The 25,491-nt window shown below is 57.9% G+C and overlaps 2 protein-coding genes and 1 non-coding gene across 5 annotated transcripts; 1 reads left to right on the top strand and 2 right to left on the bottom strand.

The window, feature by feature from the left end:
- The first annotated feature begins 1,433 nt into the window (after positions 1-1,433).
- KLC3 (kinesin light chain 3) lies at positions 1,434-6,650 on the top strand. Its single transcript, XM_060085621.1, has 12 exons — positions 1,434-1,691; positions 2,199-2,429; positions 2,759-2,828; positions 3,217-3,436; positions 3,861-3,948; positions 4,020-4,121; positions 4,659-4,832; positions 5,478-5,568; positions 5,645-5,685; positions 5,778-5,884; positions 6,078-6,141; positions 6,448-6,650. The coding sequence occupies exons 1-12, from the start codon at positions 1,434-1,436 to the stop codon at positions 6,517-6,519; spliced, it is 1,518 nt and encodes a 505-aa protein (XP_059941604.1). The 3' UTR covers positions 6,520-6,650.
- On the bottom strand, positions 5,103-25,303 carry ERCC2 (ERCC excision repair 2, TFIIH core complex helicase subunit). 3 transcript variants are annotated; one of them, XM_060085618.1, is made up of 23 exons: positions 25,246-25,303; positions 24,816-24,915; positions 23,506-23,583; positions 23,361-23,423; positions 23,090-23,203; positions 18,285-18,401; positions 18,080-18,196; positions 17,612-17,735; positions 17,418-17,514; positions 17,199-17,332; positions 16,946-17,114; positions 14,246-14,364; positions 12,044-12,113; positions 11,884-11,953; positions 11,690-11,791; positions 10,460-10,523; positions 9,815-9,936; positions 8,331-8,423; positions 8,159-8,231; positions 7,872-7,942; positions 7,621-7,764; positions 7,349-7,492; positions 5,103-6,921 (listed from the first exon to the last, which is right to left on the bottom strand). In XM_060085618.1, exons 1-23 carry the CDS (start codon positions 25,248-25,250, stop codon positions 6,829-6,831), a joined length of 2,283 nt encoding a protein of 760 aa, XP_059941601.1. In that variant the 5' UTR covers positions 25,251-25,303; the 3' UTR covers positions 5,103-6,828. The 3 variants fall into 3 exon arrangements, with proteins under 3 accessions (XP_059941601.1, XP_059941602.1, XP_059941603.1); XM_060085619.1 differs by having other exon boundaries at positions 24,816-24,980; positions 25,246-25,284; XM_060085620.1 differs by lacking the exons at positions 5,103-6,921; positions 7,349-7,492; positions 7,621-7,764; ... (5 more) ...; positions 11,690-11,791; positions 11,884-11,953 and having other exon boundaries at positions 12,048-12,136.
- On the bottom strand, positions 20,886-21,028 carry LOC132481067 (small nucleolar RNA SNORA46). The gene has a single exon (XR_009530771.1). It is a non-coding gene; the product is annotated as a small nucleolar RNA SNORA46 (small nucleolar RNA).
- Positions 25,304-25,491: the final 188 nt, after the last annotated feature.

Raw genomic sequence — 25,491 nt, 5'->3', positions numbered from 1 at the left:
TTTTGTTTTTAAATTTTTATTGAAGTATAGTTGGTTTACACTGTTGTGTTAGTTTCAGGTATACAGCAAAGTGATTCCGTTGTGTTTTATATATATATATATATATATATATATATAATATAAAATATATTTCACAATCTTTTCCATTATAAATTATTACAGTATATTGAGTATAGTTCCCTGTACTACAAAGTAGGTCCTTGTTGGTTATCGATTTTATATATGTATATGTTAATCCCAAACCTCTAATTTATCCCTCCCCACCCCTTTTCCCCTTTGGTAACCATAAATTTGTTTTCTATGTCTGGCTTTTATTTCTGAAAGGAAAATATACCTGTGTGTTGAGTTTATTTCTCAGAGGGGAGTGTGTATGTGTTAGTTCTGAAAGAATGTATTTGTGTGCGTGCCTTAGTGTGTTGCATTAGGTTGTATCAATATTTTGAAAGGAAAATGTGGATGTGTGTGAGGGTGTGCTGAGTTGTATTTTTAAGAGAAAGTGTGTGTCATTTCTGAGAGGACAATGTGTATTACGCTGTATTTCTGAGAAGCGTGTGTGTATGTATGTGAGGGCCCCAGAGGCATCGTCACCAGATGTGTCATTGACCTTGTCACCCATATACAACCCCATGAAGTCCCACATGTGAACCCCCCCATCCATTACCATCTGGGCGTCAGACCCTCAGCTGTCACATGGCCAATGTGACATCCATGGGCCACGCCTGCCACACGTGTGACCCAGCACGCCTTGGGCTGGCTGAGCATGTCTGCAGTGGAGGGTGGAGCCTGTTTCCTCTGGGTCTGTTAGGTCCTCGGGGTCTGGGAGCCACCACACGGGGCCCCCCTTCCTGACCTCCCCAGTCTAGAGGCCTCTGCTTCCAGCACCCCAGCCCCTTGGCCCTCTCCTCCCGCCCCACCCCACCCCCAGTGGTCTGACTGGTTCCCAGAAGAAACACCCTAAGAATGAGCTCACAGAGAGGCTGCCGCCTCCACGCGTCCTGCCCCACACGCCCAGCGGGAGAGGGCATCTCTGGTCCCAAGGTCACACAGCCGAGAGTGCTGGGCCAGGGTACCCAGGGTCCTTGGGGTGGGCTGGGCTGGCCGGGTGAGCTGAGGTGGGTGGGAGGCCTCCAGATGGCTGTTTGCCCTCCTTTGGTTAATCATACATAATGAGGTTTTGGAGTTGCCCTCAGGGCGGGGCCCTGGGCTGAGGACAGGGAAGGAGTCTAGAAGGTTTCCAGTTGCCCGCTGGCCAGGATGGGTGTGGGACAGGATGCTGGCCGGAGTGAGGAGAGCACGGAGGCAGAGGGCTGGCCGGGATGGGCGGACAGGGAGAGGGCTGAGGGGACCTGTGGCGCAAAGGGCGCGGAGGCAGAGGGGTGACTTGCCCGGCCCTGGCAGTGACCCCCTGATCCCGGTCACCCCCAGAAGCAGCAATGTCCGTGAAGGTGGTGGCCCCGGGAAGCATGGGGCTGGGCCCGGAGCACCTGAGCCCTGAGGAGCTGGTGCGACAGACGCGACAAGTGGTACAGGGGCTGGAGGCCCTGCGGGCAGAGCACCGGGGCCTGGCCGGGCACCTGGCAGAGGCCCTGGCAGGACAGGGCCCGGTGGCTGGCCTGGAACTGCTGGAAGAAAAGCAGGAGGTGGTGAGCCACTCGCTGGAGGCCATCGAGCTGGGGCTGGGCGAGGCCCAGGTACGTGGGGGCCAACTCAACTATGGAGGACGTGGCTCAGGCCTGGGGGTTGCCCAGGGATGAGGGGGCCAGGTGCGCTGGAGGGGGCAGCCTGGGGAGAGGGAGGACTAGGGGAGCCAGGCCCGGGCGGGGGAGGCTCCAGTCCTGGGATGGGATCCCTGGGCTGCACTGGGGATGAGGTCCTTATGTGCGACAGGGACCTCTGAACCACGTGGGGCCCTTCCGTGGAACTGTGGGTCCTGGGGAGACTTTGGGGTTGCCCGGGTGGAATGTGAAGTATCCTGAGTGTAATTTGTGTGCCTGGGTGAAATCAGAGGGGTCCCAGGGCAGGATTGGGGTATGTCCCTGAGAGCCTCTGAGCATCCCTGGAGCCACAGCGGAGGGGTCTCTGTATAATCCGGGGCACCCTGGAGAGAATGGGGTGCTCTGGCTTGATCTGAGGCCCTGGGCTGGGTCGGGGGCGGGAGGGACCAGGCCTCTGACTCGCCACTCCCGCCTCCCCGGCAGGTGCTGCTGGCCCTGTCGGCACATGTGGGCGCACTGGAGGCTGAGAAGCAGCGGCTGCGGGCGCAGGCCCGGCGGCTGGCCCAGGAGAACGCGTGGCTGCGGGAAGAGCTGGAGGAGACGCAGCAGCGGCTGCGGGCCAGCGAGGAGGCCGTGGCCCAGCTGGAGGAGGAGAAGAGCCACCTGCTGTTCCTGGCGCAGCTGCGGCAGCACGACCCGCCGGCGGAGAGCCAGGTGCTGCGGGGCCCAGCGAGGCGGGCGCCGTGGTGTGCCAGGGACCCCGCACTCCTTAGATACCCCACAGCCCCCATCCCTCCGTGGCGCCCCCCAATGCTCCAGACCCTCCAAAGAACCCCCCGACCCTCTGCAGAGCCCCACAAGTCCCAGACCCACTAGAACTTCCCCAGAAGGCCCCCAGCTGCTCCACAAAGCCTGAGGATCCTCCCCAAGCCCTCAGGAGACCCCTGACCACCACCTCCCTCAAGCCCTGGGATCCAGGACCCCAGCCTCTGACTCAAACTCCCAGAAGCCTCATGACACACACCTTCCTGTCCTCTGTGCAGCAGCCCGAGTCCCCCCATCGGCAGGACAGCCTGGACTCCCTGTTCCCCAGTGAGGAGGAGGAGAGGAAAGGTGGGTGCAGGGAGCTCAGCCAGGAGGATGAATGGCTGATTCGCTGGACCCCCAAGGCCTCTGAGGGAGGATGGGGAAGGTCAGGGCGGGGTGTCAGGAGGATGAAGCAGGGGTCTGTGGGGGTGACAGCAGGCAGGTGATGCTGGAAGCTGCAAAAGCAGGCCTGCCACGGCCCCAGGAGCCAGGTGGCTCCCACGCTTCTGTCCCGCAGGCTAGGACACATCCCACGGGCCAGTAAGATGCCTGTGATTCCAATCTCAGACGTCAGAACAGGGGCCCGTGGTCCCGGGGGCCAGCGAGGCAGCTGTAGCTTTGGGGTGCACGTGTCCCCTCGTGCGGGGCTGCAGGAGTAGGAGGCCTGCAGTGACTCGGTGCCCGGCACCCCCAGGTCCCGAGGCAGCGGGGGCCATCTCTGCCCAGCAGGGTGGCTACGAGATCCCGGCCCGCCTTCGGACCCTTCACAACCTCGTGCTCCAGTACACGGGGCAGGGCCGCTACGAGGTGGCTGCACCACTGTGCCGCCAGGCCTTAGAGGATCTGGAGCGGAGCTCGGGCCACTGCCACCCTGACGTGGCCACCATGCTCAACATCCTGGCGCTGGTGTACCGGTGAGGGCTGCAGCCGCCACGGCTGGAGGGGGCAGGAAGGGCGGGGACCTGTCGTTGGGCAGAAGAGGGGGGGACCGTGGTGTCCTGTTCTGCCAGCATAGGGCACCAGGGGTGGTGCTGGAGAGAAGGGACAGAGATCTGGGGAGGCCACTCACTGAGACCCAGGCAAAGAGGAGTCAGCATGGGCAAGAGAGACCACAGTGGAGTGGGGAAGAGACCTGGGGTGGCAGAGGCTTGGCAGCCATCTGGGAGTGTGGGGACCCTGTGCTAGACTTGGGAGGTATGGGGACCCCCAGAAGGGACCCCCACAGGGTGCCACCCATGCTTGGTCGTCAGGTCCCTGGGCCTGCGGGATTCAGCCCAGCCCATGGCCCCTGCCACCCCAGCCTGGCCAAACCCCCTCCACCCTTGGGCCGCCCCACAGGGACCAGAACAAGTACAAAGAGGCCACAGACCTCCTCCACGACGCCCTGCGGATCCGGGAGCAGACGCTGGGCCGGGAGCACCCCGCGGTGAGTGGGGCCCAGGAGGGAGGGCTGTGCGCTGTGCCTCCCCACCCCTGACCGCCTCTCCCGCCCTGCAGGTGGCTGCCACCCTCAACAACCTGGCCGTCCTCTACGGGAAGCGTGGGCGTTACCAGGAGGCGGAGCCCCTGTGCCAGCGTGCCCTGGAGATCCGTGAGAAGGTCCCGCCCCCACCCGGCTCCCACGGAGTCCCTGTCCTGAGTGGCTCTCACCCTCTGATCCTGATTTCAGTGCTCAATTCTGTGGCCCTTGCATGACCCTGATTTGCTCCTGTGACCTCTGACCTTATGTGCCCCTCCAATTTGACATCGTGAGCCTCCAATTTGAACCTAGAGCACCCAATCCCGTGACCCACCACCCCTGACGTACCAGTGACTTCCGTTTGGTCTTGACTTCTGACTCTCATAGGTCACCTCATGCCCCAACCTGGTCCTGACCTTCCAACCCCACGTGACCAGTACAACCCCATCCTTGATCTACCTGTTTTGACCCATAATCACGAGGTTTTGCACCACCATGACCTCTGACCCAGCTACTCCCCAGTTTGTGCAGTTCCTGCCCTCTGCCCCAACCTCCTGTAATTCTCCATCCACTTCAATCCTATAACCACCAACCCATGACTCTCATTATGGCTGTTGGCATCATGTGGCCCACCAACCCCGGCTGACCCCAATGACTTGTGATCCCACGACTCCTAGGTCCTGGGCGCCAACCACCCGGATGTGGCCAAGCAGCTCAACAACCTGGCCCTGCTGTGCCAGAACCAGGGCAAGTTCGAGGAGGTGGAGCGGCACTACGCCCGGGCCCTGAGCATTTACAAGGCCCTAGGTGGGCCTCACGACCCCAATGTGGCCAAGACCAAGAACAACCTGGTGAGGGCGCCTTGGGGCGCGGGTGTCTTGGTCCTGGGGCCGCGGCACTGGGGAGCGCCTATCGGCTTGAGGGTGGGATACCATGGAGGCCAGGGGCCCCACCTCTGCCCAGCCCTCGAGCTGTCCCATGAGACTCGGGCTTCCAAGCTGGGCCCTGACTGGTGAGGTTGCTCAGCACAGAGGACACGGAAGCATCAGGAAACAGGCAAGTTGGTGGCAGCCAGAGAACTGCTCCAGTCAAAGAGGAAGCCAGAGAGACGGGCCGGGAGCAGAAGAGAGCATTTATTGAGCTAAACCCCCGTCTTAGGACTTTGCCTGTACTGTACGTTTCTTCAAGGGCCCTATGAGGTAGGTGCTCCTGTTGCCCCATTTTGCAGATGAGGAAACTGAGGCACAGAGAGGTATGTCACTGGCTCAAGGTAGAGTGGGGAACAGGTTCCTGCTCTGAGTCAGGAAGTCACCTACCCTATGGGAAGTGGTGGGGTTGGGCTCCAAGCCCACCCTGCTGTCGGCCAAGGCCTGGAGTGGGGGGTAAACCTGGGCTTCTTCCTGCGGGGGCTGGAAGGATGTGCCTGGGTGCAGTGCTGGGGCCTGGGAAGCTCCCAGATTTGAGCCAAGATTACTCAAGCTATGCCCTCCCCACAGGCCTCAGCCTACCTGAAACAGAACAAGTACCAGCAGGCGGAGGAACTGTACAAAGAAATCCTCAGCAGGGAGGCCCTGCCTGCCCCTCTCGGTGAGCCCCCAGCCCCTCCCCTCCCCCCAGGGGGCTCCTCAGCATCCCCACCACAATGGCCCCATCTGTTCCCCAGGAGCCCCCAACACAGGCACAGCTGGTGAGGCAGAACAGCAGGTGAGGACAGGCTTTGCCTCGGCTCCCAGGGTGGAGGTGGGGACTGGATGGAATGGGGGGGGACTGACCCGTGTCCCTGGCGCCCTCCCCAGACCCTTCTTCGGAGCAGCTCGTTCTCCAAGCTCCGAGAATCCATCCGGCGGGGAAGCGAGAAGCTGGTCTCCCGGCTCCGAGGCGAGGGGGTGGCGGGCGCAGCCGGGTGAGTGTTGGGTCAGGTTGGTGGCCGAATCTGTAGCCCACCCCTCTCCCTGTCCTGCTCAAGAACCTTCCATGGCTCCCATCTCCCCTGCCACACACACAATCAAACCTGGCGCTGGAGAGGTCCCTCCCCGGGTGGGAGCAGACACTCCTGGGCTCACCCGTGCCCACCCCCCACCAACTTCCCTTTGTAGGATGAAGAGAGCCATGTCACTTAACATGCTGAACATGGATGGCTCCAGGGCTGCTGGGAACCAGGTGAGGGGGACACCGGGTCAAGGGTGGAGTGAGGGGCCACACTGACAGGCCCAGAGGCAAGGGAAGGGTGGGAGTGGTCTGGCTGGCGGGGGAGTGGATGCCAGGACAGGGAGCATGGATGGCTTTTACTTGGGTAGAGGCGGGGGAACGGATGGACTGGGTCAGGGCGGACGTGGGGACAGGAGGACGAGCAACACGGCCCTCAGGACAGACAAGCTGGCAGCCAGGCTGCTGGGGAGTAACCCTAGGGGCAGCTGCAGCAGAGCTGTGTCCTGCCCCTCACTCGCCCCCTGTGCCTGTCCCCAGTTCCCCAGCCGGCACCTGGGTGAGGCCTCTCGGACCCTCAGCGCCAGCACCCAGGACCTGGGCCCCCGCTGAAGGCGACAGAACCACGTGGCTGCGGCTTCTCAGGAGGAGCGAGAGAGGGATGGGAGGAGAGGAGGGAGGTCCTTTCATCTCCCTGACTCGCTCCCACCCCTGGGGGCACCCAGTGTCTTGGGCTTCCCAGCTGTCCTCTCCTCCTGTGATTAAAGGCTGTAGACTTGGCAGCCAGAACGTCTGCCTGAGGTGTCCTGCAGGGACCTTTAAGCGACTCCCCCGGAGGCGCCCTCCAAGCTGCTGGGACCCAGGGCCAGGTAAGGCTCAGCAGTCTCAGCCAACTCCTTTTATGGCCCTGCCCCCACCCCACTACAGCTGCTGAGCGATCTGCTCTATCCTCCGCAGTGTCTCCTCCGACTCCAGCTGCTCCAGGCTGAGCAGGGACAGGCCCAGCTGATCCTCCTGGTGGGGGACAGGGGTGGTGGTGTCAGCTGCTGCACTTCCTAACACAGGGGTCCACAACTCAGTAGGGACAGGTGGCCCGCCCAGGGGGCTACAGGACAGGATGCTTGAATTTCAAAACACCCGTATAACCCAGGGCATCCCGTTCCTGTAACCAGAAGATGGGCCAAGGGAGGGAGGCGGCAGCCGGAGAGCTGTGTGCAAGCTAGAGAAGGACGGGCTTTCCAGAGGCCCACGGCCGGCTCGGGGCTCCCACTGGAGAGACACACTCCGTCTGTAGCCCTCGACCCTCCCCGCAGTTCCAGTTCCCAGAGCTGGTGCGCGGGTGCACACAAACCCCTCTCTGTCGGGGGCAGGGAGCAGGTTGGGCTTAGGGAGAAAGCCAAGGGCCCTTCCTGGAAGAGGAGCTTAGGCGCCGCGGGCTCACCCGGTGGAATGGCTGTGCCATCTGCCTCAGGAAGTACTTGGCGACCTGGACCCCCTCGTCAACGGTCAGGTTGAGGTTGGCGTCGGTGAGGTGCTCCTGGATCCAGCGGGGCAGTTTCCCCCGCTTGTCGGCCCGGGCAAACCGCTGTGAGTGGGAGAGAGGGAGGATGTCAGGACCCTGGCAGGGGGAGCCCGGGCACCCTCGGCCTGGCCCACCCCATCTGGGAAACGACTGGGGGAACAGCCTGGTTGGCGGGGGCCCGGAACCCGCACCTTGTCGGCGAAGACCATGAGGCCATAGTCAGTCTTGCCCCTGATGGCCCGACCCACACACTGGGCCGCGTGGCGCATGGCATCGAAGGTCAGAAAGTCGTTCTCTCGAATCTGGAACTGGTCCCGAAGGTATTCCAGCCGTGCCTGTAGGTGGGGAGATGGTGGAGGGGCAACGTCCCTGCTTCACACAGGTCCTAAGGAGAGGGCCCGACAGAGGCCTTCACGTCCTACCGCCCCCAGGCGCTGCTCACCTTGAGAATGCGGCTCTGGGTGTAGACGTAGGGCACCCCGAACATGATGACGGCCCGGCCGTAGTGGTGCACTGCGGGACAGAGGAGGGAGAGGGCTGCCCTCACGCGGCCCGGGAGCTCGTGCTGTTTAAGTGACTGCACCCCAAGGGCCCTGCAGAGCACCCAGGACGGAAGGAAGCGGAGGCCCCCGTGCGTGCCCAGGCTATGGGCCGCCGGTCCCCTGGGGGAGCAGAAATGGCCAGACATCCACGCAGGCGCTTGGGGAGGGGAGAGCCTAGTCCACTCACCAAAGTCAATTCCCTCAGACACTTTGCCTCGGGCCACCGAGAGCAGGATGGCCCCACGGCCGTTCTCGCAGGCCTGGGGAGGGGAGGCCAGGACACAAGATGCGTCACCTCGGAGCTGCCGCCTCTGGCCCCTCTCCACCCTGGACTTTCCTCTTCCCCCAGTAATACCCACCTCCTGGTACTTCTCCAGGGCCACACTGGTCTCAGCCCCATCTTGGGTCTCAATAAAGAGCAGCTTGTTCCTCTGGATGTTCTCGAGGATGCCCTTAGGGAAAGACACCAGGGAGGTCAGGGTGTGGGTTGGCAGAAGGATTAAAGGTCAGGGCAGTCCTGGTTAAACTCCACTCTGCCAGGTTCCCATGCAACAGACCACTTCTCTCCCCAGGCCTCAGCTTGCCCACTGGAGACTTGGGGAGGGTGGTGGTACTGTCACTTCTTTGGAAAACCCCGTGACCCGGGGAGGGAACCAATCCTCATCCTTTGGACGAATGGAACAGGCTTGTGGCTCCAGATGGCCCATCGGGATGCAGGTGATTGATAGGTGGAGAGGCCAGGCAGAGCCAATCAGAGGCTGACTTGAGATTTCATATTTGACACTGAAATAGATGTGTGGTACTAATAAAGGACAGAGGGACCAGTGAGACACAACAGAGGGTCCAGAAACACCCCACACACACACAGACGGTCACTTGTGCCACTCAGTGCGAGGAGCTCTTTTCAGTAAGTGGGGCTGGAGCAACTTGATTTCCATATGGGAAAAAAATGAATCTTGACCCCTGCCTTACATCATACACAAAGGTAAATCTGAGGTACCTCACAGCCCTTAGATGTGAAAGCTAAAACTACAAATCTTCTAGAAGGAAACACAGGAGACCATCTTCGTGACCCTGGGGTAGGCAAAGGTTTCTTAAATAAGACACGAAAGGCACACAGGATGTGGTGCTCAGATGGCTGACAGCCACCTTTCGCACTGTGTGGACACCACCAAGGTCTTGGTTGTGCGTGAATGAGGTTCCCACACATTGCCTGGTGCTCACATTAGACAACTTCACTCGTCTCAGCCCAAAGAAGCACTTGCCCTAACTTACCCGAGAGCTGGGCCCGGGGTGCATTCAGAATCAGAAAGGACAGGGTGCCCCTTCCCCATCCACATCCTGTTGAGTTGCCAGTGCCCAGCCGTTGTGAGCTCCATTTCCCCATGACCTCACCCACACGCTCCCCAGAAGGGGCTCCTACAGGTTCTTTGCCCCGAGCCTGTATCCAGCCTTAGTTCTCCAGAACCTTCCTCTAGCGGCACAGCACCCAGCTAGAGTCACTCCTGCTACCCAGTGTCTCGACACCAAGCCATATGTGCTGGAGAGACAGTCATGAAGTAACCCCCAAAACCCGTAAGGTGGGGTGTGGTCACCTCTCCTGAGGGCCACGCCTCTGCGGAAGGGGCCCAGCGAGGCTGCTCATGTCTTAGTTCTTAACCTGGATGTTGGGAGAAGAGTGAACGCTATTTATTCTTTAAACTGTCCATCTGTGTTTTATACGCTGTCCTATCACCTATGATACATGTCACCATTTAAAACACAAGAGGAATGAAGCCAACACATGGGAACAGAGCCAAGAGCTGAGACGGGGGCCTTCTGTGGGGTGAGGAGCTGGGCGTACCTGCTCGTACCAGGAGGCCACGGTGCTCTCCATGTACTGGTAGCTGGTAAAGAAGGCCACGATGCCATCGGGCACCACAGCGGACATCTCCAGCAGGAGGTTTCCGTAGTTCCGGATCACCGCTGTGAGGGGTCAGAGGTTGGACTCTCTCCTGGCCTGGTCCCTCCTCCCCACTCCCTATCAGAGCGATCCTGTCTAATGGCTCGTCTTGAATTTGGGTTCCTAAAAACCCCACTGAGGCCTCTGTAGGACTGTTCAAACACATTCTGCTTTTCCTTGGGAGGACAGCACACCCAAACCCCTGAAGTTAGGCGTGGCCATGTGACTTGCCATGGCCGAATACAGAAAGGGCCACATGTCACTTCCAGGTGAGAACCTTTACGAGCCCGTTCACAATTCCCCATGATGCCTCCTGTCACAGTTCACCACCACAGTGATGTGTCCAATGGTGGAAGTTCCCAGCATGAGGAGACGGGGGGCAGGCCCCCACCAACCCACAATGGCATGTACTGTGGGCAAGAAGTACCTCTGCCTAAAGCCACTTCGATTTGGGGGTATTTGTTACTGCATCATGACCCAGCTCACGCTGACTGCTCCACCTCCCCTCCTGGGACCCATACAAACCATCCCCTGTGGGTATCATACCGATATCTTCCCGGGTCTCAAATTTGGAGCTGATGGCCACCTGGTCATTGCCACGGCCAATGATCTGGAGAGAGCAAGAGAGGTCATAAGGGAAACAGCAGCAACCGCTCCAATGCGTGAGTGCAGGTGGCCTGCTAGCGCTGTTCTAAGCTTTTTATAGACACAGGGTCATTGAATGAACCCTCAGCTACGCTGTTATCTGCATGGCGCAGATGAATAACCTAAGGCTCACAGAAGGCGCGTCGTGTCACCCACCCAAGGTCACAGCAGAGACAGAACTGAACCGAAGTCTGCCCACGTGTCTCAGCAGCAAATACCCTCTTAGCCCGCGCCGGCCTCCAGCCAGTCGGTTCAGGAAGTTGCCTCTCAACCCCAGCTCGACAGCCACTGTGCAACGCCGCCAGCAACCTCACAGAAGCACGACGCAGTACATGGCCCATGGTCAGCACCAGTCCACAACCCCTGAAGGGCAATTCAGAAGCGAAAACGCTCTGGAAACGCCAGATGTTTAAGTTTGGCACGAACTCCTACAGCAGCAAAACCTGCCCTGAGCCTATTCAGAGTCCTGACGTATCTCCCTTAGTTTGACTCTTCAAAATGTTTGCTGAAATATGACTCTCACGGGAGGGACTTGCCCAGGCCCCACTGGCAGTGTTTCCAGTCTGGAAAATTCTCAATTCTAAAACACATCCGGGGAATTCCCTGGTGGTCCAGTGGTTAGGACTCCACGCTTTCACTACTGAGAGCCCGGGTTCAGTCCCTGATCAGGGAACTAAGGGCCCACAAGCTGCGTGGCGCCGCAAAACAAAAAACAACAAACAAACAAAACCACAGCCGGCCCAGGGACTTCAGATATGAAACTGAGGGCCCGTGTTACGATGTTCATTTTACAAAGAAGGGGACCGAGGCAGAGTGGAAGGGTCACTCAGCAAGGTCACAGCCAGACGATGAACCGGGCAAAGCCACGCTAACCAAGTACCGGGCCCTGGGCCACAAAGGCCTTTCACGCCCACTATCTCACTCAATCCCCTCAACCACCCTGGGAGATCACGGACGGGGTGTTCCCATTTCACACATGAGAAAACGAAGGCTTGGGGCGTCGAACTCAAGCCCAGGTCTGTCTCAATCCAGAATCCCACAGCTGCCTGAGAAGTGGCGGGGAGCGGAGGGAGGAAAGGCAGCCCTCATTCCCATCCCCCCTCCCCCATCACCTCACCCTCTCCCACGCACCATGGGGCAGAGGCAGACCCGAGCCAATGTCATGGTGAAGGTTGCCATGGTGACGGGGTGGAAGTCCAGGATCTTGGGGTAGATGTCCAGCGGGGACAGCGTCTGTACCAGGGACAGCAGGAGGGGTCTTAGCAGGACTGGGCAGGAGTCAGGAGTGCCCCCCGTGGAGGTCTGGGGGCCAGAAGGGCCCTCACCCCAGATGTGATGATGACGGACTGGAAGCGCTCGAACACGGGTTTGATGGCCAGCGAGGCGTCCATGCAGCTGTGAGGAGCAGACAAGGGTGCTGAGTGCCAGGCTGGGGGGCCCAGGCCCCTGCGGTCCATTCACACCCCCTCTGGGGTCAGGTCTCACCTGAAGTGCAAGATGGGGTTGGCGATGGTTGGGGTCCTGTCGTCAAAGGGCTCAATGATGATGGTGAAACCTACAGGGGGCCGGTGAGATGCCCTGGGCGCCAGTCATGACCATGCCCACTAGGCCACACCCCACCCCTGCCCCCCACTTTCTCCCTCCACCCCAGTCCTCCTCCCCCACCTTCCTCAGTGAATGGGACCAGCCACCAGTAGCCCAAACCTAAAACCCAGGCATCTGAGTCCACAATATACCCCAACCCGCCCGCTTCTCCCCAGGGCTGACACCTGTGCAAACGTTCAGAGGACCCTGAGCCAAGAGTACCAAAGGCTCACCCCTCGCTCTCCCGGGCTGCAGGGGCCCACCCCCCAACTCAAGCCAGTCTCGAACCTTCTCCTACCACCTGTCCACGCCATCAGGAGGCTGGTCAGCTCTGCCTCCAAAGTCTAGCTGCCGCCTCCCCCACCCCCGGACCACTGCAGTCGCCTCCTCACTGGGCTCCCCGCTCCCACCCCGGCTCCCTTCACAGCAGCCAGAGGGACTCTGTGAAATCCTGAGTCAGTTCACAACTCTCCCCTGCTCAGAAGCCCCCCCCACTCCTCCCAGGGTCCAGAATCGTCTGTGGGATCCTGCCACGATGACCCCATTTCCTCCCTGCTCACTGGCCGCCTGCCTCACTTTCAAAACCACCAGGCTCATTCCACCCCGGGGCCTTTGCGCTTGCCCCACTGCCTGGAAAGCTTCCCAAGGCAGCTGGCTCCATTTAGTCATTCGGAACTCAGCTCAAATGTCAGCTCCTCAGGAAAGCCACGCCGGCCATGTAGGTGTTCTCCAACGTGGCGACATGTCTGTTTCTCATGAAAACTATCACTTTCTGGAATCATCTTCCTTACCTGTGTCTGCATCTCGGCTCCCTGTCTTCCCAGCTAGCACATAAGTTCTGGGAGGTCAGGAATGAGGTCTTTCTTGGTTCCTGCCCAGTGCTGGGCCTGGCCCATTTGTTGAACCAATAAATGAATGAATGAATCCACATATTCAATTTCATTTGGTAAAAATTTTTGAAAAAATCAAGTCCTCTGTGCCTAGCCCTGTGCTGAGGATGCAGCAGTGACTGAGTCAGCCCTGGTCCTGCCCTCTCAGGACTCACAGTCCAGTGATGGGGACACAGACCTGTCCCCACAGAGTGACCACTCTTGAGTGGGCAAGGCTGGGACAGGGGAGCCTAGAGGAGGGGCCTGGCCCAGCCTGGAAGTCAGAAGGGGCTTCCTGCAGGAGGCGGCGACATTTCTCCCGAGCCGAGAGCTGAAGGACGAGGGGGAGACAGCTGGGGGCTGAGGAAGGTGGGGAAGGACGTTCCAAATAAAGAATGTCAGGTGCTGGGAGACGGCGAAGTGGGGAACAGAGGAGAAAGACCGAGAGGCAAGACGGGGTGGACAGAGGGATGGACGCAGAAGGAAGCTTCCAGTGAGACTTGCTGCCGATCGGCCCTGGGGTGGGGGAGACGGACTTGCTATCCTCCTGCCAAGGCCACACCAGGCCGCAGGACATCAGGCTGGCCTGACCTAGTTTCCTGGACAGAGGAGTAATCCCCGGGGATCAGACTGAGCCCTTGGCCAGCTTAAAGCTGAGGAAGCGGAGGGAATGCTCCCCTCTCCCCGGCAGGCTGGAAATGTGAGCATCCTCCTCGACTCCTCTCCCCCAGGCCCCGCACGACCAGGCACCAAGTCCCGGCCTCTTTAGCTCCCACATCTCTCTCCTGCCCCTCCTTTTCTCTCCTCCCGCACTGGCTCAGCCTCCGCCAGAAGCAGCATTCTAAAGCACGAATCTGACCCTGCCTCTCCCTTGCCCAGAACCTGCCGTGGCTCCCCAGTGCCACTGGGAGCAGCACGACCAACCCCTTACCCCACCGCCCGGTGTGAGCAGACCCCCAACAGAACTTCTCTGGCCTCATCTCAGGCCTCTGCCCACCCCCATACTTCTCCACTCTGCAGCCAGAGAGAACCTTTGAACACGCAAATCTGAGCACGAGGCTCGCTCACTCAGAGCTCTTCGTGGCTCCCCGCTGCCCTCAAAATAAAGCCCAAACTCCCGAGCCCAACCCTATGAGGTCCCGCCAGTCCAAGTCCCAGAGGCAACCCTCTAGGCTCTGCCAGATCCTGATTCCGGCTGCCGGGGGCTGGCGGAGGCAGGAAGAGGTGAGCTCACCCTTGGCGTAGGTGCTGACGAGCGTGGCGAAGTTAGCCAGGAGGGTGAGAGGGGAGAAGTCAGCGAGGTCCGCGATCTCCAAGGTGTGCAGGAGGGAGCGGAGGCGCTCGGCGCAGAACCTGGCGGGGCGGCGGGACGGGCTGAGGGAAGGCAGCGGGCCCCAGAGTCCCCTCCTCGACCTCAGAGGACGTGGTCACGCACCGCCTCCCCAGCCGCCTGGCAGCTCCGTGAGGGCAGGGCCTGGGTCTGTGTCCGTCACCTCTGCGTCCCCACCTTGTACAACTGCATGTCCCACGGGGCCACAGCCACACGAGGGCACACACGGAGCAATAATCACACGGCCCACAGAGTCGCACGGTCATGTCACGTGAGGTCACACTCTCACACGCAGGTTCTCGGTCAAAAGGGGCGACCCAGCCTCCCACAGTCACAGCGTGAATCCCCCACGGCCACACCGTCATACACGCACGCCCAGAACCTCTCGCCATGTCTCAGTCACACTCGCCACCCTCGGTGACACTCACAGCGGCAGAGTCCCACATGCTCACAGAGGACAATCTCACACACCCTCACAGAGCCGTACACGCACGGCCACCCGGCTGGAGGCTCTCGCCCCTCGGGGACGGGCGGTGGAGCAGCAGAACCTGGCTTTGGAGCCAGGCAGACGGTCAAGTTTAAAACTGGCCTCCTGAACCTCCTTTCTTCACGTCTGTCTTCTCTAGCCCCAGGCTCGATCAGGCGCCCCGTCTGTGTTCCCTGAGCCCCCAGGACCCCCCCACCCCAGTCCTGGGTCGGCCCTGTGGGACGGGTCACTGGGAGCCACCGGAGGGCAGGGCTAGGGCTGTCTCAGTCATCACTGCGTCCCCGACACAGAGCGGCACTCAGAACGTGTATCACGTGGCTAAGGAAGATCCCCTCTGTCCTCACAAGTCTCTCAGCTGTGGGAGAAAGTTGAAGCCACACCGAGGGCTCCCCACCCCCTCACAGGCTGAGCAGCCAGGAGCTTTGGAGCCTTACAGGCCGGGCTGCGAGTCACAAGTGCTATGTGCAGCGCTGTGTGGCCCTGGGCGACGGCTTCTCCTCTGCGGGACACAGCGTCCTCATCTGCAGCACAAAGCAAGGACACTGTATTGACAGTATTTTTTTTTTTCTTGGCTGCGTGGCATGTGGGATCTTAGTTCCCCAACCAGGGATCAAACCTGTGCCCTGTGCAGTGGAAGGGCAGAGTCTTAACCACTGCACTGGACCGCGAGGGAAGGAGGACACTGTACTGAGATTCCATGGGATGTGGACCGTAAAGCACTTAGCTCATCATCAGTGCTCTAGACCGGGTAGGTTCCTGGCGTCGCTGCTCTGTCATTTAACCACCACAGGAGGGACTTCCCCGGTGGCACACTGGTTAAGAATCCGCCTGCCAACGTAGCAGACACGAGTTCGAGCCCTGGGCCAGGAAGATCCCACATGCCACGGAGCAACTAACCCCATGTGCCACAACTACTGAGCCTGTGCTCTAGAGCCCGCAAGCCACAACTACTGAGCCCGCATGCCGCAACCACTGAAGTCCGAGCACTGCAACAAGAGAAGCCAGTGTAGGGCTTCCCTGGTGGCGCAGTGGTTAAGAATCTACCTGCCAACGCAGGGGACACGGGTTCGACCCCTGGTCCAGGAAGATCCCACATGCTGCGGAGCAACTGAGCCCCTGCGCCACAACTACTGAGCCTGTGCTCTAGAGCCTGCAAGCCACAACTGAGCCCGCGTGCCACAACTACTGAAGCCCGCGTGCCTAGAGCCTGTGCTCCGCAACAAGAGAAGCCACCGCAATGAGAAGCCTGCGCACCACAACGAAGAGTAGCCCCCGCTTGCCACAACTAGAGAAACTCCAGGTGCAGCAACGAAGACCTAATGCAGCCAAAAATAAATAAAATAAATAAATGAATTAAAAAAGAAAAAAAGAGAGAGAAGCCAGTGTAACGAGACGCCCGTGCACCGCAACGAGGAGTAGCCCCCACTCCTCCGCAAAGGAGGAAACTAAGGTTCAGAGAAGACCAATGACTTATGCAAAACAGCAAAGGAAAAGCACAGGAAACTCCATCCCCACTCCCAGGTCTATTCATCGCCTGCCCTGTGACGGGGAGACTGACCCTGCCCCCCCAGATCGCAGTGAGGGGCTGCTCCGGCTCACAGGCTGGGGACCGGGGTCGCGGGGGCACAGTGAGAGGCGCTGATGGAGGAGACAGGGGTCGGGGTGGGGGGAGGGTCCCGTTTTCTCCCGGCTCCCACTCTGCTGAGCCTCATCAGCAGCCCCTCCCCAGGGCCGCTCCCTCCCCCGCTGTGGCCTGGGGTGGGAACACCTCTGACCTCTAGCAAGGGCCCAGGGGCCTCGCCACCCGTCAGCTCCTCCACCCTGCCCGCCCCCCTGTACACAGCCCCTCCGTCAAACTCTCCTCAGGTAAATTCTCTGATCGAGCCACGTGCTGCCTGCCCCACCAGGGCCCCAGGACCAGCTCGCGGACCTGCCCGCTCTGACCCACGCGTGTCACACATGCACCCCCCCACCACCCTTCCCTTACTCCCGATACTGGTGACATGGTGACCCCAGGGCACAGACTGGCTGGGAGGACAAGGCTCAGCGAGTGCCAGGGCGGGCCTCGACGCGCCCCCCTCAGCAGGGACACACCCACCCAGCCTCGGGGGCCGCACCTGAGGGGCTTGCGCTGGATGCACACACGCTGGGCCAGGCCGCTCAGGAAGGCGGGTGGGCTCTCCTGCACCACGTGCTGCACGCGCAGCCGCCACTTGACGTACTCCAGCAGCCGCCGCAGGAAGCCCAGGAAGTGCTCGGCCGTGCGGATGGAGCCTGGCACCGCCTCTGCGGGAAGAGGGGCTCAGCCAGGCGCCGCTGGGGGTCCAAGCAGCAGGGGTGCAGAGGGCGCGGGGGCGGGCGGCGGCTCACCCTGCAGCACCTCGTCGGGCAGCACGGGGTTGGCCAGGTGGGCGTCGGTCTCCCGGGCGGCGCTGGCCTCCCGCAGCCCCTCCACCAGGCGCCGGTACTCGTCCCGCAGACGCTGCTCGTCCGTCTCCTTGATCCTGTGGGGAGACCAGGTGTGGGCAGAGCTGGGGACACTTGGGGGGCAGGTCAGGCGCCAGGGCCTACCGGCCGCAGCATCCCCACCTCTGCACCGTCTTCTGCAGGGTCTCCAGGTTGCCCTGGCACCGATCCAGGGTCCGGCGGGTGAGGTTGACACTCATGGAGTCGATGCAGACATTGTCTGGAGGACAGTGGGCAGAGGGCCGGGCTCAGGCAGGTGGGCGCAGCGGCAGCCTGAGGGGCTGGCATCGCCTCCCTGCCCTGGCCCCCTCCCTCACCAATGTTGTGGGCCTCGTCGAAGACGACGACGGCCTTGCGGGCCAGCTCCTTGGACACCAGGTCGGCAATCTTGGGGTCCAGGAGGTAGTGGTAGCTGTAGACCACCACGTTGGCGTGCAGGATCTGGGGGTCGAGGCGGGCAGGGTCACCCCAGGCCGTCTGCCAGCACCCAGCCCTGGGGCCCTGCCACCGCCGTCCACACCACGATGCCACATCACTGCCCCGCAGGCCCACAGAGGGGAGGCGAGGCAAGAGACACGGGCAGATGGACAGACACACAGACGGGTAGGCAGAGGTGAGGCAAGACAGACAGAGGCAAGGCACAAATACATACACGCAAACGAACAGAGACTGACAAACAGATACAGGCACAGACCAATAGGGAGATCTAGGCAGACAGACAGATGGGCAGGCGGCCTGTAACCCTCACCCACGCCCCTCTGCCCGACCCCTGCTGGCCTCCTCACTGAGTATCGGGCAAGGAAGTATGGGCACCAGCCCTGGCGCCGCCCCATGGCCTTCAGGTCGTCCAGGTTGTAGATGCCAGCGGGGAGGGGCACCTGGCGCCCATGGACATCAAATTCCTATGGGTGAGAGGGTACCTGGGGGTCAGGGAGGTTGGCCGTTGCTAGCGGTCCCGCCCTCCGTCTCTCACCGCTGCCCCGCAGGCACCTCGTAGAAGCGGCAGTGGGGCAGGCTGTGGTCCCGCTGGTACTGTGCCCTTATGTAGGAGGCCGTGAGGCTGTGGCATTTTCCGTCGACGTCCTTCCCAAAGCGCAGGGGCGTCACCTGAGGGGCCAGGGAGCATCTTAGCACCGAGACAGGCTGAGAGGCCCAACCACTCCTCGAATCCGGGGCTCAACACCTAACGGCTACGCGGGATAGGAGGCCATCCTGTTCCAACTGGGGTGAGACTCGGGCATTTGTGGAAAACTCGAACCTCAATCTGCTTCGTTATTAATCAGTGAAGACACCTGAGAACTTACTGCAGGGATGCAAGAGTGGTACAGTTGTTAGGCTCTTATTCTTTTTAAATGTTAACCTCTATATAATGCCAATTACATCCTAATTTTTCAAAACATTAAGGCTTGAAGATTCTTTAGCATGTAGATAAAGGATAACTGCTTTATCTTTTTTTGTGGCCGTGCCGCACGGCACGTGGGATCTTAATTCTCCAACTAGGGATCGACCTGCACCCCCTGCATTGGAAGCACGGAGTCTTAACCACTGGACCCCCAGGGAAGTCCTGCTTTATCTTTTTTTTTTTTTCTTTTTGCGGCACGCGGGCCTCCCACTGCTGCGGCCTCCCCCGTTGCGGAGCACAGGCTCCGGACGCGCAGGCCCAGCGGCCATGGCTCACGGGCCCAGCCGCTCCGCGGCATATGGGATCCCCCCAGACCGGGGCACGAACCCGTATCCCCTGCATCGGCAGGCGGACTCTTAACCACTGCGCCACCAGGGAGGCCCTGCTTTATCTTTTAAAATGCTAAAACAGCCAGAACTCTGGCAAGGCCCAAGAATCAGAGGAGGCTCTGATCGCAGTTTGAGAACCTGCCTTTCCTTTGCCCTCCGAACCCTCTGAGGCTCCACTGGTGGCACCGTCACAGCCCAGGGCTCCCTCTCCCCTCAGAACAAAACCTTTCCCTCACCAAAGGGAAGGCTCTGAGGCTGCTGACCCCTCCCTCTCCCTTTGCATCAGCTGCCAAGGCTTTTTTTTTTTTTAAGTCTTTACTGAATTTGTTACAATATTGCTTCTCTTTTATGTTTTTTGGTTTTTTGTCTGCCAGACATGTGGGATCTTAGCTCCCCGACCAGGGATCGAACCCGTACCCCTGCACTGAAGGCGAAGTCTCAACCACTGGACCACCAAGGAAGTCCCTAGTTGCCAAGGCTTATACTACTTCTTTCTCTTTCTTAGATGCCTTTACATTTTATCTTTTTTTAATTAGGTAATACAAATACGTCGCATGGGACTTCCCTGGTGCTCCAGTGGGTAAGACTCCCTGCTCCCAATGCAGGGAGCCCGGGGTTCTAATCCTGGTTGGGGAACTAGATCCCGCATGCCACACTAAGAGTTTGCATGCCACAACTAAGGAGCCGGCAAGCCCCAACTAAGAGTCCACATACCTCAACTAAGAAGCCCACATGCCACAACTAAGATTCCACACGCCGCAACTAGTAAGTCCTCATGCTACAACTAAGAGTTCGCATGCCTCAACTAGGAAGTTGGCATGCCGCAACTAAAGATCCCACATGCTGCAACGAAGATCCCACGTGCTGCAACTAAGACCTGGCGCAGCCAAAAATAAACAAACAAACAAATAATAAATACCAAAAAAAATCACATAAAAAAACAAATACATTGGGCTTCTCTGGTGGCGCAGTGGTTAAGAATCCGCCTGTCAATGCAGGGGACACAGGTTCAAGCCCTGGTCCGGGAAGACCCCACATGCCGCGGAGCAACTAAGCCTGTGCGCCACAACTACTGAGCCTGTGCTCTAGAGCCCACAAGCCACAACTACTGAAGCCCACACATCTAGAGCCCGTGCTCCGCAACAAGAGAAGCCACCGCAATGAGAAGCCTGCGCACCGCAACAAAGACTAGCCCCCGCTCGCTTTAACTACAGAAAGCCTGCACCCAGCAGGAAAGACCCAACTCAGCCAAAAATAAATAATAAATAAATTTATTAAGAAAAAATACATTGCACAAGGTACACAATGTTAAGTGTCATGTATGCTCCCACAGAAAAGTATTTTAAAACTATGAAAACTTTATCTAGGATTGAAGCAGAGACCCAATGGCAAATCTATTTTGAAGAACTAAATTCAATCCAAATGAAAACTACAGCTATGCTTTTAAATCGTTCCAAGGCAGCAGGCATGTGGAGGAACACAACCAAGATGGACTTACCTGTCGCAATCTTTAGCATTATCCAGGTCACTATATATCTCTGGAGACAACTAAGATACCATCCTGACATACAGCAGAATACTACTTATACACTTATCACATTTCCAGGAAATCTAATCCAGTTAATTAATTCTCAACTTCCCACTTTCCTAAGGGGGACAGAACCACCACCTGAGCGTGTTCTGGGCACACGCACACATCCATTTACTACCTGGTTCCTCTTCATTTATGCCTCTAAACTTAAAGTCATAATTTAAACTTTTGTTTAAAAGAAAGCATCTTGAAATTTTGCTCCAGAGTCTGTGGAAGCTTCCATGTATCCCAATCCTCCTTTGCTATCAGATAACAAAGGCTGAAGAGACTTATGTTCCTTAATTCCATGTAGCAACAGCAGGATGGCACAAAGTCGGCTGTCCGAAAAGAAAGAGGCAGGGATATTTGTGCACTACAGCACCACCAAGAATGGGAGAGATTCCCATCCATCCACGGGTTTAAACACAGTGCTGGGGAGCCACTGCTCTTTAGCCATCATCCACCATCTGTAATATTTCTCATACATTCTTACAAATAACATTACATAATATATATTCTGGGACCTCCCTGGTGGCGCAGTGGTTAAGACTCCACACTCCCAATGCAGGGAGCCCGGGTTCGATCCCGGGTCAGGGAACTGGATCCCACATGCATACCGCAGCTGAGAGTTCACATGCCACAACTAAGGAGCCCGCGAGCCACAACTGGGGAGCCCTCGTGCCACAACTAAAGAGCTGGTGAGCCACAAGTAAGGAACCCACATGCCACAACCAAGACCTGGCACAATCAAATAAATAAATAATGTAACAACAAATATATATATATATATATATATATATATATATAAAAATAAAAAATACATTCTTGGAATATATTATATATACTACACTAAAGAATTACCACAGGGCCTCCCTGGTGGCGCAGTGGTTGGGAGTCCGCCTGCCGATGCAGGGGATACGGGTTCGTGCCCCGGTCTGGGAGGATCCCATGTGCCGCGGAGCGGCTGGGCCCGTGAGCCATGGCCGCTGGGCCTGCGCATCCGGAGCCTGTGCTCCGCAACGGGAGAGGCCACAACAGTGAGAGGCCCACATACCGCAAAAAGAAGAAAAAAAAAAAAAAAAAAAAAAAAAGAATTACCACACTAAAACACTTAAAACCATGCCTGGAGCTAGAGACCCCAGTGGTTTTGTAACTTAATGATAACAACTATTTTTCTATGTATCATATATTAATATTTATTAATATCACTATAATTTCTAATATTCTTTCTTTCTTTTTTTTTTTTTTTCTGGCTGTGCAGTGTGGCTTGTGGGATCTTAGTTCCCTGACCAGGGATCGAACCCGTGTCCCCTTCAGTGGACGCGCAGAATCCTAACCACTGGACTGCCAGGAAATTCCCCATAATTCCTAATATTCTTTTAGCTCTTCATACGTGTGAAGGGCTATACATGCATTATCTTGCCCAATCTTTTTTTATTATTATTGAAATATAATTGATATATAACATTATAGATCAGTTTCAGGTATACAACATGATTCGATACTTGTATATGTAGGGAAACGACCACCACCATAAGTCTAGTTAACATCCATCACCATACATAGTTACAATTTTTTTTCTTATGATGAGAACTTTTAAGATCTACTCTTTTAGAAACTTTCAAATATACAATACAGTATACGACTTAAAGCCACCATGCTGTACAGCTGTCCCTCAATATCCAAGGGGGAACTGGTTCCAGGTCCACCCCATGGATAACAAAATTAACAGATGCTCAAATCCCTTATATAAAGTGGCGTAGCACAGTTGGCCCTATCTGCAGGTTCTGCATCCACAGATACAAAAAGTCAACTGTACATTATGTGACTTATTTATCTTATAACTAGAAGTCTGTATTTTTTTGTGTGTGTGTGGTACGCGGGCCTCTCACTGTTGTGGCCTCTTCCATTGCGGAGCACAGGCTCTGGACGCGCAGGCTCAGTGGCCATGGCTCACGGGCCCAGCCGCTCCACGGCATGTGGGATCTTCCTGGACTGGGGCACGAACCCGTGTTCCCTGCATCGGCAGGCGGACTCTCAACCACTGAGCAACCAGGGAAGCCCAAGTCTGTACTTTTTGACCCCTTCACCCATTTCGCCCAACCCCACCCCCTTGCCCAATCTTATCAACAACCGTATGAAGCAGGTGATTAATTATCCCCATTTTACAGAAAAGAGGACTGAGGCCCAGAGAGCAGAAATGCAAGAGTATATGGCTAGTACATTTCAGAATCAGGAAACCAGGCCTGCCAGCCTCCAGGAGCTGCCTTTTTAACTTCTCTCAGGCTGGGGAAAGTGGGAAGGCTCCCCAGAGGAGGTGTGCCTGGGCCATGAATGATGAGTCGGCATTTGATGAGTGAGACTAGAATTCTGTGCATGGCACCTGCACATCTCCCTGAGATGTCTGGTCTGGGTGGGAATGTAGGACTCCTGGTTGGATGGAAGAGTTTCTTCCACCCTGAGGCTTAGGGCGAGGGGAGGAATGGGCACTCACCTCGGGATGAATACACAGGTTCTTTCGGGAGCTCAGAGCCAGCCCCAAAAACGACAGCTTCTCGCCCTCCTGTTTCTCATAGAAGTTGAGTAACTTTCGAAGCTCTTCAATCACCTGCTCCAGTTGATAAGGGAGGGGGGAACTTGGCCTCATTGAAAGCCCCAGCCCCTTCCCCAGCTTCCCACAGGTCCCCAAAGCTATGATGGCAACCGCCAGGGGGACCGCTGGGTTAGGGGACAGTGAGGGGCACTGGGACTGGTTCCAGACTCACCTTCTCAATCTCAGGCACAGTCCTCGAGCAGTAGATGAGCTTAGTCACCTCCAGTGGATACGCCTGCCGACAACAATGGGTTCAGCCTCGGCCCCTGTCCAGCCTCCTCCCTCTTCCCCGTCCATGGGTCCCGTGGGTCACTTACCCGCTGGTACGCCATGATCAGGGCCAACAGGGACACTGTCTTCCCAGTGCCCGAGGGCATCTCCAGGACTCCATGACCCTGCATGATTCGGGCAGGAGGGACAAGACACAGGCTCTCAGAACTTCAGGGACACAAACTCTGGGAAACCACCCCCACCCCGAAATGCCACCATTGGAATAGCAGGACAAGAGAGCAGTTAAAAGTCTGGGCCTTAGGGGCAGTGGATTTGAACCCCACTTCTGCCACTTTTGTTGAGTGCTCTTAGGCAAGACCTCTCAACCCCTCTGGGGCCTCAGGGTCCTCACCTCTAAAAATGGGCCTAATAAGCTCTTCTTCATAGCACGGCTATGAGGATTAGTGAGAAACTGGGAGTGAAATATTGAGTACAGTGTCTGATATGTAGTGAACCTTTTTTATTTATTTTTTTTTTTTTGCGGTATGCGGGCCTCTCACTGTTGTGGCCTCCCCCGTTGCGGAGCACAGGCTCCGGACGCACAGGCTCCGGACGCGCAGGCTCAGCGGCCATGGCTCACGGGCCCAGCCGCTCCGCGGCATATGGGATCCTCCCAGACCGGGGCACGAACCCGTATCCCCTGCATCGGCAGGCGGACTCTCAACCACTTGCGCCACCAGGGAGGCCCCACCTTTTTTATTTTAATTTGGCAAGCACCTCCACAGCACTTCCTCTGTGCCTGGAACTAGTACTAAGTGTCTTACATCAGGGTTTCTCAACCTCGACTCTCTTGACATTTTGCGGCCGGATAATATTTGATTGTGAGGGGGCTGCCCTGTGCACTGTACGATGTGTAGCAGCATCCGTGGCCTCTACCTACTAGATGCCAGTAGCACCACCACTCCACTAGTACTGACAATGAGGAACGTCGCCAGACATTGCCAATGTCCTCTGGGGGTCAAAATGGTCCCCAGTTGAGAACCTCCGCCTTACTTAGTGAATTAACCCCTAAAGCCCTCATATTAAGCTGAGGTAGGTACTATTACTATGCCCATTTTACAAAGGTGAAAACTGTGGAACTGGGAGATTAAGTGATTTACCCAAGGACACACAGCTGTGGGTAGCCGATTCCAAAGTCTCTATATTCCTAAGCCAACCACTGAGCAGCTTAACCTTTGACAAGTGTCAGCTGCCGCTATTATTAACTATTATTGTTTGAGATAAAAAGAAGTTTGGCAGCGCTGGCTTCCCAAGGACCTCAGATTTCTAAACTCCAGATGTCCTGCAATCTCAGCCTTAGACGCACGTGCGGCAGCCCCCGCTGTCAGATAGGCAGCAGGGGGGCCGGCCCACCCACCTTGGCATCCAGCGTGCGTTTGAGCTCCAGCATGTAGGAGAACTGCTCCGGGTAGATGTAGTCGTATGGGAAGTAGACCAGCAGCCCGTCCACGTTGAGCCTGGCGGCGGGGGCTGCCGGGTCAGTCCCCCGTCCCCTCAGCCCCTCTCCAGCCTCCACACTCCCCTGCCGTCGAACCGAGAGGGGTTACCGGCCCGCTGCCCCCACCCCCACCCCCGGATATCTCCCAGTTCTCCAGAAGTCTCCGGGTCCCTTCTGCATCTCGTCTCTGACCATCCCCGTTACCGCCCCGTGGGTCCCCGCGGCTATCCCTACCCCTCCCCTTCAGCCTCCCCTCGCCCCGCCGGGAACCGAGGCCTGCCCACTGGCCCCTGCATCTTCCAGACCCCCACGCCGGCTCGCCAGCCGCGAACCCAGGACCCTCTCTCACTTCATGGCGCCGGTCGCGGCTTGAAGCGGCGTCGGCCCGCCTCCCTCATGAATATTCAGTAGAGGCAGGATCCGCGGGGCGTCCTCGAGGTGCTGCTCCACCTTCGTCACGACTCCATTGGCTGATCCCGCCCATCACTCCACTGGGGCGAAGTCAGTCGGGATAATGCGCGTGCGCACGGCAATGCGGGGGCGGGCTCCGGGAGAGGCGGTGCCGGAGGCATCGCTGAAGATCGCCGAGTACCAA

The sequence above is a fragment of the Mesoplodon densirostris genome, chromosome 19 (genome assembly GCF_025265405.1).
Source record: "Mesoplodon densirostris isolate mMesDen1 chromosome 19, mMesDen1 primary haplotype, whole genome shotgun sequence".
Classification (NCBI taxonomy): domain Eukaryota; kingdom Metazoa; phylum Chordata; class Mammalia; order Artiodactyla; family Ziphiidae; genus Mesoplodon; species Mesoplodon densirostris.
This window is presented reverse-complemented; position numbering and strand designations above follow the sequence as displayed.

Bases quoted from the DNA above. Each gene is read 5' to 3' on its own strand.
- ERCC2 (XM_060085618.1), bottom strand. The intron at 23,584-24,815 runs GTGGGTGGGCCG...CGAATCATGCAG, and splicing joins AACGCACGCTGGATGCCAAG to GGTCATGGAGTCCTGGAGAT. The intron at 12,114-14,245 runs GTGAGCTCACCT...GGCCCCCTGTAG, and splicing joins CGTCAGCACCTACGCCAAGG to GTTTCACCATCATCATTGAG.
- KLC3 (XM_060085621.1), top strand. From the start codon at position 1,434: ATGTCCGTGAAGGTGGTGGCCCCGGGAAGCATGGGGCTGGGCCCGGAG. The intron at 2,430-2,758 runs GTGCTGCGGGGC...TCCTCTGTGCAG, and splicing joins ACCCGCCGGCGGAGAGCCAG to CAGCCCGAGTCCCCCCATCG. The intron at 3,949-4,019 runs GTGAGTGGGGCC...CCCGCCCTGCAG, and splicing joins TGGGCCGGGAGCACCCCGCG to GTGGCTGCCACCCTCAACAA.